This window comes from Macrosteles quadrilineatus, unplaced genomic scaffold (genome assembly GCF_028750875.1).
Source record: "Macrosteles quadrilineatus isolate MER2022 unplaced genomic scaffold, UCM_ALF_1.0 Scaffold_488__1_contigs__length_58560, whole genome shotgun sequence".
NCBI classification, from domain to species: Eukaryota; Metazoa; Arthropoda; class Insecta; order Hemiptera; family Cicadellidae; genus Macrosteles; species Macrosteles quadrilineatus.
The window spans coordinates 6,282-20,184 of record NW_026543081.1 but is presented as its reverse complement, the minus strand read 5'-3'; the positions used below and the strand labels follow the sequence as shown (position 1 = coordinate 20,184).

The window sequence follows — 13,903 nt, the reverse complement described above, 5'->3', positions numbered from 1 at the left end:
GGAGGAAGATCTTTGCAAAGATTACGTAAATAACATAATTTAGCCGGTTTGAAATAATGGATATTAATTAATTGTAAAGCTGACCAGTACAAAAATATTTATTATAAAGTGTTAAGCAATATTTCAAATAAGAGGAACTATAAAACTCGGGTGTAAAGTATTAACAATTCAATGTAACAAAACATAATCACGTAGTAGGCTAGTATGCAAAAATAACCTGAATTGTTTTGTGGTTTTTGCTATTTTTAAGGTAAATTAACTTAAATATAAAAGCTAACATTGTTTGAAATTAACAGTAATACAATAGAACAACTATAACACATAATAATTGTTCAGAAATCAAGAATATCTTTTTACAAAATGCAGGGTTACATAACTGGAAAACGTCAGTACAACTACAACTAAAATATTGTTGTTGTTTGTTGTGTTGTAAATATTGTCGGAACAAATGTATCTATCTGAAAACAAACTGAAAATTGAAGCTAATAGAATAATGTTGTACATTTTCCACTCACGTGCTCAAAACACCGCACGTGGAAAACGGTAGATTCTGGGGGAAAACTGACTTGAGACTTGGGGCGGGGACAATAGCAATCCCTCAATCAATTTGGTCCTCTCAACGGCAACTGTTGACTTAAGCTAAGGGACTGAGCATTTCATACATTACCTCCCCCAAAAAGCGCCCCTAACCGCTCCCCACAGGAGTATAGGGAGTCCCTCGGCACTAGATTTACAAGTCAAATCGTCAACTCGCAAAGAAACCGCAGGTGACGTTTAAATCGCTTCGTAACGTTTCGAGAGTTATTTCGAATCGTACCTTTCAGTATGTAAATGGCATTGTAGGAATTCAAGAAATTGTCGGAAGGGAGCGTATTTAAAAAGGAGACGACGAGGTGGTTTAAATCTTTGCAAAAGCATTGACAACAAAGTTTTACCGTCGGAATTAATTTGCCATAAAGCAGGATTCACATAAAAATCCAATCAAAATCAAAATCAAAATGTCCGCAATAAACCTTTGAACAACATTAACTCACCATCACCAACAATGAACTTCAAACAAAGAAAAATCCAATATTGCTATCTACCAAATATTTTATTATTAACATTTCCATTACTAAGATCAGAGGATTATTAAGTTGAGAAGTTACAAAAATGTGATGACAAAAAGCAAAAGTAACTAACAAGTATGAAATATAATTATAGCTGTAAAAATGTTTTTTGTATACTGTTTTTGCTTGATAGAACGGGAATATTTTTGTATATAAGCGCGTGGAAAATAAAAAAAACATAGTTTAAACTATGACAAATGTGACGTTTTTTAACAATATTTTTCATTGAAAGAAAACCATAAAAAAATTACAACTTGATAAGAAAATGTCCAAAACAAAGTGTCTTATCAATATTTAATAGTAACAGTTTTATGTTACTACAGTTTTATAAAACTTTGAGTGAATATGACATAAACATGACCCAAAGAGTAAATCACGAAATTTATTTCTTATTTTTATATCTTATTGTAACCTATGTATGTGAATTGGCAGTATAATTTTAAAACAACAGCAAAGTTACCAACGGTTTTTGGAAGGTTTGGGTTTGGGGGTTGTAAGGGTTTTTGCCTCCACATATCACCTGACCACAGGTGTTCGGGTAACCAAGCTGTTAGGCTAATTGCTTGAATGATGTAAAAACACCCTTCCTGCAGCTGATTAAATAGCCTCTCATCGTGTAGACGTCTGAGAAAGTAATTTGTGGTTGGGTTGACAACCTAAAAGCATTCATTAATTAATTTTGGTTACAGGAATTGATGGAAGTTGTTGATACGTTTTTTAAATGAATATTGATTAGGTTTTCAGGTTGAGAGATCTTCATTTATTAGTCTTTACAGGATCTTTGAAACATGTGGTCATTGATGAAAAAAATGTATTACATTTTCTACAATATATTTAAGAAGGTACAGAAGCTAAACAATCATTTCTTAAAATTGAAAATATTCAATGTTCAACCCAAAACAATCAGAAACAATAATAGCAAAATGGCTGAAAGACCATCAAAGAGTAGTAGATATGGTCGAAGGTTCTCTTCAATACACATATGAATAAAAAAATGTTACTAGGTTAATATTTCTAAGAACAGTAGAACAATTTACATCTAAGTTTGGATCAAAGTCTAATAATTTAAATGAATGTAAACTACGTCATGATGGTCCCTTGGTTAAAATGTAAGAAAAACTTACTTTTAGTAAGTTATCTAATAAACTATTTTTTTGTTCTGTAGAGAGTGTCTTGCAAGTTTAACTACGAACCAAAAAGATAAAAAATGATGATCGAATGTTTATAAGTTACCACCAACTCATGTCCCAAGTGAGCTAGCAGCTCTATTGGCATCGTTAGACGAGTAGACGATCTTTAGCAGCACAATACCAGCTTCAATTCGCTGCTTTTGATTGACAATTGTAACTTCCGCAGGGAGTTCAACAATGCCTATCGCCGGCGGCAACTTGAGTAGGTACTCCACACAATAAGACCAATACCAATACACCCGCGGGATACCACGCCCTTATTTTCTACGTTTACAAACCAATGCAGGCCTTTAGGAGAGTACAAGAGTAGGAAAAGCAGCTCTTGCGGCCACCAATCAGAGAGCAGCATTTCATCCCCACCCTTCCCCCTAGGCCATGCCCCCTTTTGTCCCACGTGGTCGCCCTCTGGTGTCCCACGTGGTCTAACCTCACTTTTGTTTTCGCGCCAAACATCTAACCTCACTTTACGTATTGCATACGTAGGTTCCCGCCAAACGAAAAAAACTTCACCTTCCCGCCAAGAAACATAACCTCACTTTCGTGCTAAACGAAAAAACTTCTCCTTCCCGCCAAGTAACATAACCTCACATTTATTTTCGCGCCAGACGAAAAAATCACCTTCCTGCCAAGTAATATAACCTCACTTTCGCGCCAAACGAAAAAATCACCTTCCCGCCAAGTGACTTTCGCGCTAAACGAAAAAAACCTTACTTCTTCTCCGCCGATTCCCGCCAAACAACGTATTGCGTAGGTTCCCGCCAAGTTACATAACCTCACTTTTATTTTCCCGCCAAACAAAAAAAACCTCACCTTCTCGCCAAACGAAAAAAACTTCATGTCCCTAGCAAATAGTATATAGAAAACTTGTTGTGCACCCTTTAGGACAGGGTTTGGGACTGTCCGAGTGTCTGAAGGACACCCCCAGGTTCAGGTATTATATCGTATTGTACTTGTATCCAGAGGAACTGGCTTAGTATTATACCATATAATACCCCCCTCCCTTATTTTGAGGGTGCACTTGGAATTGAAAACGCAGTTATAATGTTACAAATATTTATTCTACAAGCAAGACACATTACTAATTTATAAAGAATTGAGTGAAGTGTTAAAAACTACTGAGCACTACTACTACTGAACAACATGCTAAAAACTAATGTTTATAAATAAGCACATTAGGGGAATTCCCCACTATCCCCGTACATTTAACACTATACAATTTAGAGTTTGTGAAACATTCTAGATCTTCGTCCGTGAGGAGGCTGGTGAACCTCGAGGGTAAAAATGTCACCCTCTCCTCGCCGGCAGATGTGGTGACGTGTAGTACGATCACCATGGTTCCGAATCTCGTGTTGATTCGTCTAGCAGATTAAATTTTCGCCGGCTCGGTCAGATCTTTGATGGGGACTTTCAAAGGGAAAGAGAGCACCTCGCAAGACGACAGCTTTGTAGAAAGATCCATCTAAAACCATATAATATTGTCGTAATAATATTGTATGGATAGTCGAGTGGTTATAGTGTTTGCTTTTAAATCTGGAGGTTGCTGGTTTGATCCCCGGTTGATCCCTAAAAACTATGGGAACTATGATAGTAAAGAGGACCTATGCTGTTATTTTTACATTACAGGATCATTGATGCATCATAGATGCATCAAAGATGGATCATTGATGCATCATAGATGAATCATAGATGCATCATAGATGCATCAAAGGATGGATCATTGATGCATCATAGATGCATCAACGATGGATCATTGATGCATCATAAATGAATCATAGATGCATCATAGATGCATCAAAGATGGATCATTGATGCATCATAGATGCATCAAAGATGGATCATTGATGCATCATAGATGAAGAGATTTATGATCCATCATTGTATGCATCATAGATGCATCAAAGATGGATCATTGATGCATCATAGATGCATCAAAGATGGATCATTGATGCATCATAGATGAATCATAGATGCATCATAGATGCATCAAAGGATGGATCATTGATGCATCATAGATGCATCATAGATTCATCATAGATACATCATAGATGCTTCATAGATGGAACATAGATGCGTCATAGATGGAATGCATCATAGATGGAACATAGATACATCATAGATGGAACATAGATGCATCATAGATGGAACATAGATGCATCATAGATGGATCATTGATGCATCATAGATGAATCATAGATGCATCATAGATGCATCAAAGATGGATCATTGGTGCATCATAGATGAATCATAGATGCATCATAGATGCATCATAGATGAATCATAGATGCATCAAAGATGCATCAAAGATGGATCATTGATGAATCATAGATGCATCAAAGATGGATCATTGATGCATCTATGATGCATCAAAGATGGATCATTGATGCATCATAGATGCATCAAAGATGGATCATTGATGCATCATAGATGAATCATAGATGCATCATAGATGCATCAAAGGATGGATCATTGATGCATCATAGATGCATCATAGATGCATCAAAGATGGATCATTGATGCATCATAGATGAATCATAGATGCATCATAGATGCATTAAAGGATGGATCATTGATGCATCATAGATGAATCATAGATGCATCATAGATGCATCAAAGATGCATCATAGATGCATCAAAGATGAATCATAGATGCATCATAGATGCATCAAAGATGGATCATTGATGCATCATAGATGCATCAAAGATGGATCATTGATGCATCATAGATGAATCATAGATGCATCATAGATGCATCAAAGATGGATCATTGATGCATCATAGATGAATCATAGATGCGGATCATTGATGCATCATAGATGCATCAAAGATGGATCATTGATGCATCATAGATGAATCATAGATGCATCATAGATGCATCAAAGATGGATCATTGATGCATCATAGATGCATCAAAGATGGATCATTGATGCATCATAGATGAATCATAGATGGATCATTGATGCATCATAGATGCATCAAAGATGGATCATTGGTGCATCATAGATGAATCATTGATGCATCAGAGATGCATCAAAGATGGATCATTGATGCATCATAGATGGATCACAGATGCATCATAGATGAATCATAGATGCATCATAGATGGATCATAGATGCATCATAGATGCATCATAGATTCATCATAGATACATCATAGATGCTTCATAGATGGAACATAGATGCGTCATAGATGGAATGCATCATAGATGGAACATAGATGCATCATAGATGGAACATAGATGCATCAATGATGGATCATTGATGCATCATAGATGAATCATAGATGCATCATAGATGCATCAAAGATGGATCATTGATGCATCATAGATGCATCAAAGATGGATCATTGATGCATCATAGATGAATCATAGATGCATCATAGATGAATCATAGATGCATCAAAGATGGATCATTGATGCATCATAGATGCATCAAAGATGGATCATTGATGCATCATAGATGAATCATAGATGCATCATAGATGCATCAAAGATGGATCATTGATGCATCATAGATGCATCAAAGATGGATCATTGATGCATCATAGATGAATCATAGATGCATCATAGATGCATCAAAGATGGATCATTGATGCATCATAGATGCATCAAAGATGGATCATTGATGCATCATAGATGCATCAAAGATGGATCATAGATGCATCAAAGATGGATCATTGATGCATCATAGATGAATCATAGATGCATCATAGATGGATCATTGATGCATCATAGATGCATCAAAGATGGATCATTGATGCATCATAGATGAATCATAGATACATCATAGATGCATCAAAGATGGATCATTGATCATTGATGCATCATAGATGAATCATAGATGCATCAAAGATAGATCATTGATGCATCATAGATGCATCAAAGATGGATCATTGATACATCATAGATGCATCAAAGATGGATCATTGATGCATCATAGATGAATCATAGATGCATCATAGATGCATCAAAGGATGGATCATTGATGCATCATAGATGAATCATAGATGCATCATAGATGCATCAAAGATGGATCATTGATGCATCATAGATGCATCAAAGATGGATCATTGATGCATCATAGATGAATCATAGGTTCATCATGGGTTCAATATGCACATCATTCATACAATACAGAGCCATTTAGTACAACAGGAACGTAGCTAATGCCTGTACAATATAAGTAACGGACTGATTGTATTAAGCTGCATCAGGGGATCAATATACAGTTCGTTCTTACAATACAGAGCCATTTAGTACAACAGGAACGTAGCTAATGCCTGTACAATATAAGTAACTGACTGATTGTATTAAGCTGCATCAGGGGATCAATATACACATCATTCATACAATACAGAGTCATTTAGTACAACAGGAACCTAGCTAATGTTTGTACAGTAAGTAACTAACTGATTGTAGCTGCATCAGGGGATCAAATAAATATATTATATTGAAATATAATTAATGTAGCTTTTGAACGGCACTACTATAGTAGTTAAAGAAATAGCACTTATATTGGGTAGGAGTTTTTAATACTTTTTATAGCTAAAAAAAGAATACAATTGGAATTCAAAGCTCGGTTGGAAATTCGCCAAAGGCTCCGCACTATGATTGTTGGATATTTTAGGTTTCATGATTTTTAAATCCAGTCCATATTTATATTCTTCCGTTTCAAACAAAACCTAGCCCAAGTAATTTTCCGCTATTCAGCCGCTCTTCGCGATAACGAAGGTATGCAGCCTTTGCCCTCAACACTGATATCTTTCCAAACGACGCAGTCCACTGTCGTCCGCCGCTGAACTATCACCATATTTACTATCGTATATCCGCATCATCTTTTCAACATCCCGCAATTTTTACCTTTTTTTCTTTAAATTAATCAGTCTGTACAGTGCTAATAGAAGTGACAATAGTTTTGTTTTTATCCCAAGAAGAAATTATTTTTTGTTTATTTAACGGACAATTGTAATAGTGCAAGTAGGTCAACGTGTACATGGACAGTCCTCGTCGACGCCGCCATTGCCCAGTGCTTCAAGTCAGGTGGGGTACCCCAAACCAAACATCTCTTCAGCTTCACTAAGGTCTGTGACAGCAATTCAACATTGTTTAGCACTTTAAAAATTAGCCTAATTAAGACTGATTAATTTCATTCTATGTACATATTTTTCTTATTATACCAAACATTTTTTGGGCCTCATCGAACCGGATTATTTTACCAGTTTCTGGTTAGAACATAATTTTATTTATTCCTACCACGAATACTTGTAATATCACTTCATTTTTTACGTATTCTAGCTGAATGGTATTTCATTTCGATTTCGTTTCTCATTGCGTGGAATAATTTTGCTCATTCCGCCATTTTGTATTTGTGCTCCTTTTCCTGTATGATTGTGAGTCCAAATTGACATTCCTGTTCCTGTTTCAAATAGACTATTCCAATATTCCTTCCTGGAATTTCCTGTCCGCTAACCGCTACGTCACTGCCACAGCCATCTACGACGTCGAGTCTACGGCTACAAATATCAAGACTTCACTACCGCATCGCTTGTCAGCCTGTCAGTTCACTTTAGCTGTCAGCTTGTCAGATTTTTGTTTACATTACTACATTTGAGTGATAGTCAGAATAACCTCAAATCTACTCAAGATTGACTTTGATTTCGAACTTATTGACTGATTCAAATAATTATCATTGCAGTTAATAAGTAAACAAATAATATAACTGATATTATTTTCAATGGTTTTAATGTGCACTGGATTAATATGAGAAATACCTATGTGAATATTTTGCTGATGATAGATTACGACAAGTAAGTTATACTGCACATAAACTTGGAAATATTTCTTAAACTATTTAAGCCACAAAATAGTTTGGATTATTGGTATAAATAGTTAACCTATTTTGTTAAGAAAGCATCTCTTATTATTATGTATTTGATAGCACACCATTAAGTTGTACTACCTATGCAGTGTTGCTTTTGCCTGTGCTACCCATAGCCTAAGCATAGACTATAGGCCTAACTTGTGCATTTGAGAATTTGATTAAATTGAGGAAAGTCAAATTATATTTTATTGTCTTATCATTACTGCAGATTTGTTTTGTGCTGAATATTTCCTATGTTTAATTTTCTTTCAACATGAGGTTTTCTTCCTTCACCAAACAGAGTGAACTTATTCAAGCTAGGCTTGAGTCAATAAATAAACAAGTCAATGCATTGAAAGAAACTCAGGTTGTGACTACTTTAAGCGAGCAACAGATTGCTAAACTTAAACTCTTGTCTCAAAGTGCAATAACCAAGCACTCAGAATTTGAGAGAATAGTAAATAAACTTTTTCAAACTACTCCCACTCCTGAAGATATTCAAGATGATAAAATTACTTCACTGCAAGAAAAAATTTCTGATTATTTTGTTGAGATTCAGTCAAACTGTAGTTTGTTACTTCCACCAGTTAAACTTGAAGAGTCACGCCTAAATGACTCTACTTCCGAGGTAGGCCCTACTACTCCTACAGTTAATCTGACTGTGAAATTGCCGCAAATCAAACTGCCAACATTCTCTGGCAATCCTGAGCAATGGGTCTCATTTCATGGCCTGTTTGAAAGTACTGTACATAATAATAAAACAATTTCTAATGTTGAGAAATTCTCATATCTCATAAGCTGTCTTTCAGATGAACCTTTGAACTTAGTTAAGTCTATACCACTAAATAGTGCTAATTATGTAATTGCTTGGCAAACCCTGCTTAAGAGGTACCACAATACAAGGCTCTTGATTTCATTACATTCTACTAACATCTTGGACCTACCGCAGCTTACTAAGCCTAATGTTACACAACTTAGGAATTTTATTTCAATTTTTAATGGAAATCAGCAAGCTCTTAAAGCACTTGGCCATAACATAACTGATGACAACCTGATCTTAAGTACACATATTTTGAGAAAGCTTGATTCCGCTATGCGTTCAGATTTTGAACAAAAACGAGATGACTCAAAACAGGTTCCTTCTGTCACAGAAATAATAAACTTTCTGGAAAATGAGTGTTCTTACAGAGAGGCGGCTAACTTAGGCTCGACCTCACATGCTAATTCTTCCCTTCAGTTAAAAAACTATGGAAGTAGTAAGAACATGCCTTATCTAGGTAGGCAAACCGCTAGTCCCAAGCCAAGCAAAGTTGTAATGCTTTCTTCTAATGACAATGAACAAGCTCATACTTGTGCTTACTGCAATGGAGCATCGCATAACATTTTTCGCTGTGATGTTTTTGGTGCCTTATCACCACACGATAGGTTCAACTTCATTAAGAACAATAGCCTATGTGTTAATTGTTTAGGACGACATTTCTTAGGCTCATGTAAGTCATCCAGTTCGTGTCGAGTTTGTTTTAAGCGACACCATACGCTACTGCATTTTTACAAAACGGACCAGCCTATAATGAAAAAATCTGTTAAGCCCTCGAATAAGACTCAGGCCAATTCCACAACACAATTGAAGGCTCCTGTACCGCAAGGATTTGAATCAAATACACTCTCTGCTCATGTAGACACTGGTGCTGCCAGCCACAACTGTACTGTACTTCTTGCCACTGCATTGGTAAAAATTTCTACCTCGAATGGTCATAATATTATTGTCCGAGCTGTGCTTGATAGTGCATCACAAACGAGTATAATATCTGAACACTGTGCCAGTATGATTCACATTCAGCGTTCGTCTGTTGGCGTTCACGAGATAAAGGGCATTGCCTCAGCTCGAATAAAGCCTAAGGGACTTTCCTTTGTAAATATTTCTTCGCTTAACGGGAAAACACTTGCTACGGCACATCCTGTCCTCATACTTGATAGAATTACCAATGATATGCCTAGTGTCAAGATATCTTCTGAAATAAAGGCTCAAATCAAAGAATACGCACTTGCCGATCCCAACTTCGACACTCCTGGACATTTGCTCATCGGTGCGGATCTGTTTGCTCAAACTATTATTGGATCTGCCACCAGTCTTGGTGATCGTATGCCATACACTATAAACACTATTTTTGGATATGTTGTCCTTGGGAACGTGCCTACTTCACAAGACGGCCAAACCTTCAGTGGATTGACGACTTTACTTTCCATCAATGATCTTACACTTCATGAAACACTTCAGCGATTTTGGGCATTGGAAGAACCACCTGCTTGTTCTAAGCTATCCCCAGAGGAAATGGAATGTGAAGATCATTTTTTGAAAACTCACTCTCGTGACGAGACGGGAAGATATGTTTGTTGTTTACCGTTCAAAGAAAATCCAGTAAAACTAGGAAATTCTTCTACAGTTGCTTTACAAACTTTCAAATCGCTTGAACGTAAGTTTCAATCGCAACCTGATTTCAAAGAAAAGTACATTGAATTTATGAATGACTACGAATCCTCTGGTCAAATGAAACCCTCAAACTTATTTGATCTAAATAACCAATATCATTGCTTCTTACCACACCACGGTGTCTTTAAGGATGGAAAGATACGTGTTGTATTTAATGCGTCCTCTCAAACTTCAACTGGTGTAACACTTAACAGTCTACAGCATCAAGGACCCAAGTTACATAATTAAATAACAGACATAATTCTACGTTTTCGTCAAAATAGGATCGCCTTTGCTTGTGATATCAAACAGATGTTCCGTATGATCTCTATTCATGAACAAGACCAACGTTTTCAACTCATCTATTGGAGAGAAGAAATGTCACAGCCGCTTCGAGTTTTTCAGTTGACAACCGTTACTTATGGTATGACTTCTTCGCCATTTTTGGCTAATCGAGTAATACAACAATTAATTCATGATGAAGGAAAGAATCATGAACTTGCTGCTCATGCACTTAAACGACAAATTTACGTAGACGATGCGCTACTAGGCAGCGATACTGTTGAAGAAGCTGCAAAATTACAGCAAGATGTAATAAACCTTTTACGAAAAGGAGGCTTTGAACTTCGCAAATGGGCGTCTAACAATAGCCAAATATTGGAAAATTTACCCCCTCAACACTGCTTATCAACTGACTCACCTTGTGTTAGTATTCTTGGACTGAAGTGGAATCCACACTCAGACACATTCTCATATGCAATTTCTGAAGCTCCATTGATTTTTACCAAAAGAGCAATTTTGTCTTCCATCGCTAAGATTTATGATGTAACAGGCATGCTTACCCCTGTTATTTTTTGGGCTAAGGCTCTCATGCAGCATATATGGTCACTAGGCCTAGATTGGGATAATACTCTTCCTAGTGATATTATCGACAGATGGTCAACTTTTGTCAACGAACTTCCTGAGATTGAAAATTTGGAGATTGGCAGGTACATATCTCTGAGTGATGCGGTTAATATTCAGTTGCATGGATTTTCAGATGCAAGTGAACTCGGTTTTGCTGGATGTGTTTATCTACGAACTGAGAACCCGCAAGGCAGTATATATGTCAACTTATTAATAGCCAAGTCACGTGTGGCACCCCTGAAACGTATCACGATTCCTCGCCTTGAACTGTGCGGAGCACATATTTTAGCCAAACTGTTACACTACTGTGTTGATCAACTCTCAGATCGCTACAAGATAGATTCTGTTACCGCTTGGAGTGACTCCACTGTGGCTCTTTCATGGATTCACACCCCTTCTCATCGTTTGAAGTTATATGTTGCAAATCGTGTTGCACAGATTCAAGAATTGACCCCTTCCTGCATATGGAAACACATTTCTACTCTTGAAAACCCCGCTGATGTTGCCTCTAGAGGATTAACCCCATCTCTTCTTATTCATAACAAGCTCTGGTGGTCTGGACCCACATGGCTTAAGAGTTCATCTGATTCATGGCCTCAACCATCGAGTCATCTTCCCGAAGAGGAACTCCCAGAAATTAAAACCACAACACTAAATCTTCTTACGATAGCTGAAGATCAAGATCTGAAGTTTATCAATAAATTCTCTTCATGGACTAAACTACTTCATGTCATGGGCTACGTTTTACGTTTTATTTCCTGCTTGAAAACTAAGCAAAGGATTACTCATTCTCTCACACTTGAAGAGTTAGAAGTATCGAACAAACGGATTTGTTGGCTTGTTCAAAGAGAGAGTTTCTCTGAGGATATTAATTCCCTGTCAAAGAAGAATGTGTGTTCTTCTCGCATTCAACGCCTTTCACCGTTTATGGATGATGAAGGTTTGTTAAGAGTTGGAGGACGACTGAAACATTCTGAGTTGCCGTACAGCGCCAAGCATCAAATTATCTTACCAAAGGATCATTTTGTTGTAAATTTGATAATTGATTATCATCATCGCATCTTTCTTCACTGTGGACCAACACAACTCCAAGCTGTTCTTCGTGAGAAATATTGGATACTTTCTGCTCGTAGTATCATACGCTCCAGGATTTTTAAACGCCTGAGATGTTTCAGAATGAAACCTAAGCCAAACACACCATTGATGGGAGACTTACCTTCCCCAAGAGTGGTAGCAACCCGACCTTTTAATGTTACTGGAGTCGACTATGCCGGACCATTTACAGTGAAATTGTATGTCCTAAAAAGGCTTCAGCCTATTAAAGTTTATCTTTGTCTATTTGTCTGCTTTGCAACGAAAGCCGTACACTTAGAAGTTGTGTCGGATTTGTCCTCAGAAGCTTATATAGCAGCTCTTACACGTTTTATTTCCAGACGTGGTTCAGTGAAGGAAATTCATAGTGATTGTGGAACCAACTTTGTCGGAGCAGCTGCTGCACTTCACAAATGTTTTAACAACCTCCTTTGCAATCCAGTAACTCACCGTTTTGCTGAAGAAAACAACATTTCTTTCAAATTTCTGCCTCCACACGCGCCTCATCAAGGTGGCTTGTGGGAACGAGCTGTTAGGAGTGCTAAGCATCACCTTCATAGAGTAATCGGTGGCCAAATCCTGACTTATGAAGAATTCATAACTCTCGTGTCACGTGTCGAAGCAATATTAAATTCAAGACCGCTTACCCCTCTCTCTGGAGATCCGAATGACTTAGAGTCTCTAACCCCAGGACACTTTTTAACTGGTGGACCTCTGAAATCCATGGTTGAACCTCAATATGATGAAACTTCTTGTAACCGCTTGAGGAGATGGCAATTAGTTCAGGCATTCTCTCAACACATCTGGACTCGATGGTCCCAAGAGTATCTGCATACTCTACAGCATCACTCTAAGTGGACGAGTAAAACAGAGAACCTCAAGATTGGTGACCTTGTTGTTATTCATGAGCCTAACACTCCTCCCCTACAATGGAAACTTGCAAGAATCACCGCAGTATCTCCAGGAGCAGACGGAATTGTACGAGTGGTCCATCTACGCACCGCTACAGGGAACTTCAGTCGGCCAACCGTCAAAGTTTCCCTTCTTCCTACCAATTAATTCCTAAGCATTCCCTTTCACCCCCTTTCAATTTATTTTCATTTGTCTTTTCCCATTTTTCAGTTTTTTCATTGAACCAGGTTGGTTCAAGGGGGGCGATATGTTGGATATTTTAGGTTTCATGATTTTTAAATCGAGTCCATATTTATATTCTTCCGTTTCAAACAAAACCTAGCCCAAGTAATTTTCCGCTATTCAGCCGCTAACGAAGGTATGCGGCC

At 37.3% G+C, this 13,903-nt stretch overlaps 1 protein-coding gene across 1 annotated transcript; it reads left to right on the top strand.

Annotated features, from left to right (window-relative positions):
- Positions 1-9,725: 9,725 nt before the first annotated feature.
- LOC128982546 (uncharacterized) lies at positions 9,726-13,682 on the top strand. Its single transcript, XM_054401502.1, has 2 exons — positions 9,726-10,629; positions 11,161-13,682. Exons 1-2 carry the CDS (start codon positions 9,726-9,728, stop codon positions 13,680-13,682), a joined length of 3,426 nt encoding a protein of 1,141 aa, XP_054257477.1.
- Positions 13,683-13,903: the final 221 nt, after the last annotated feature.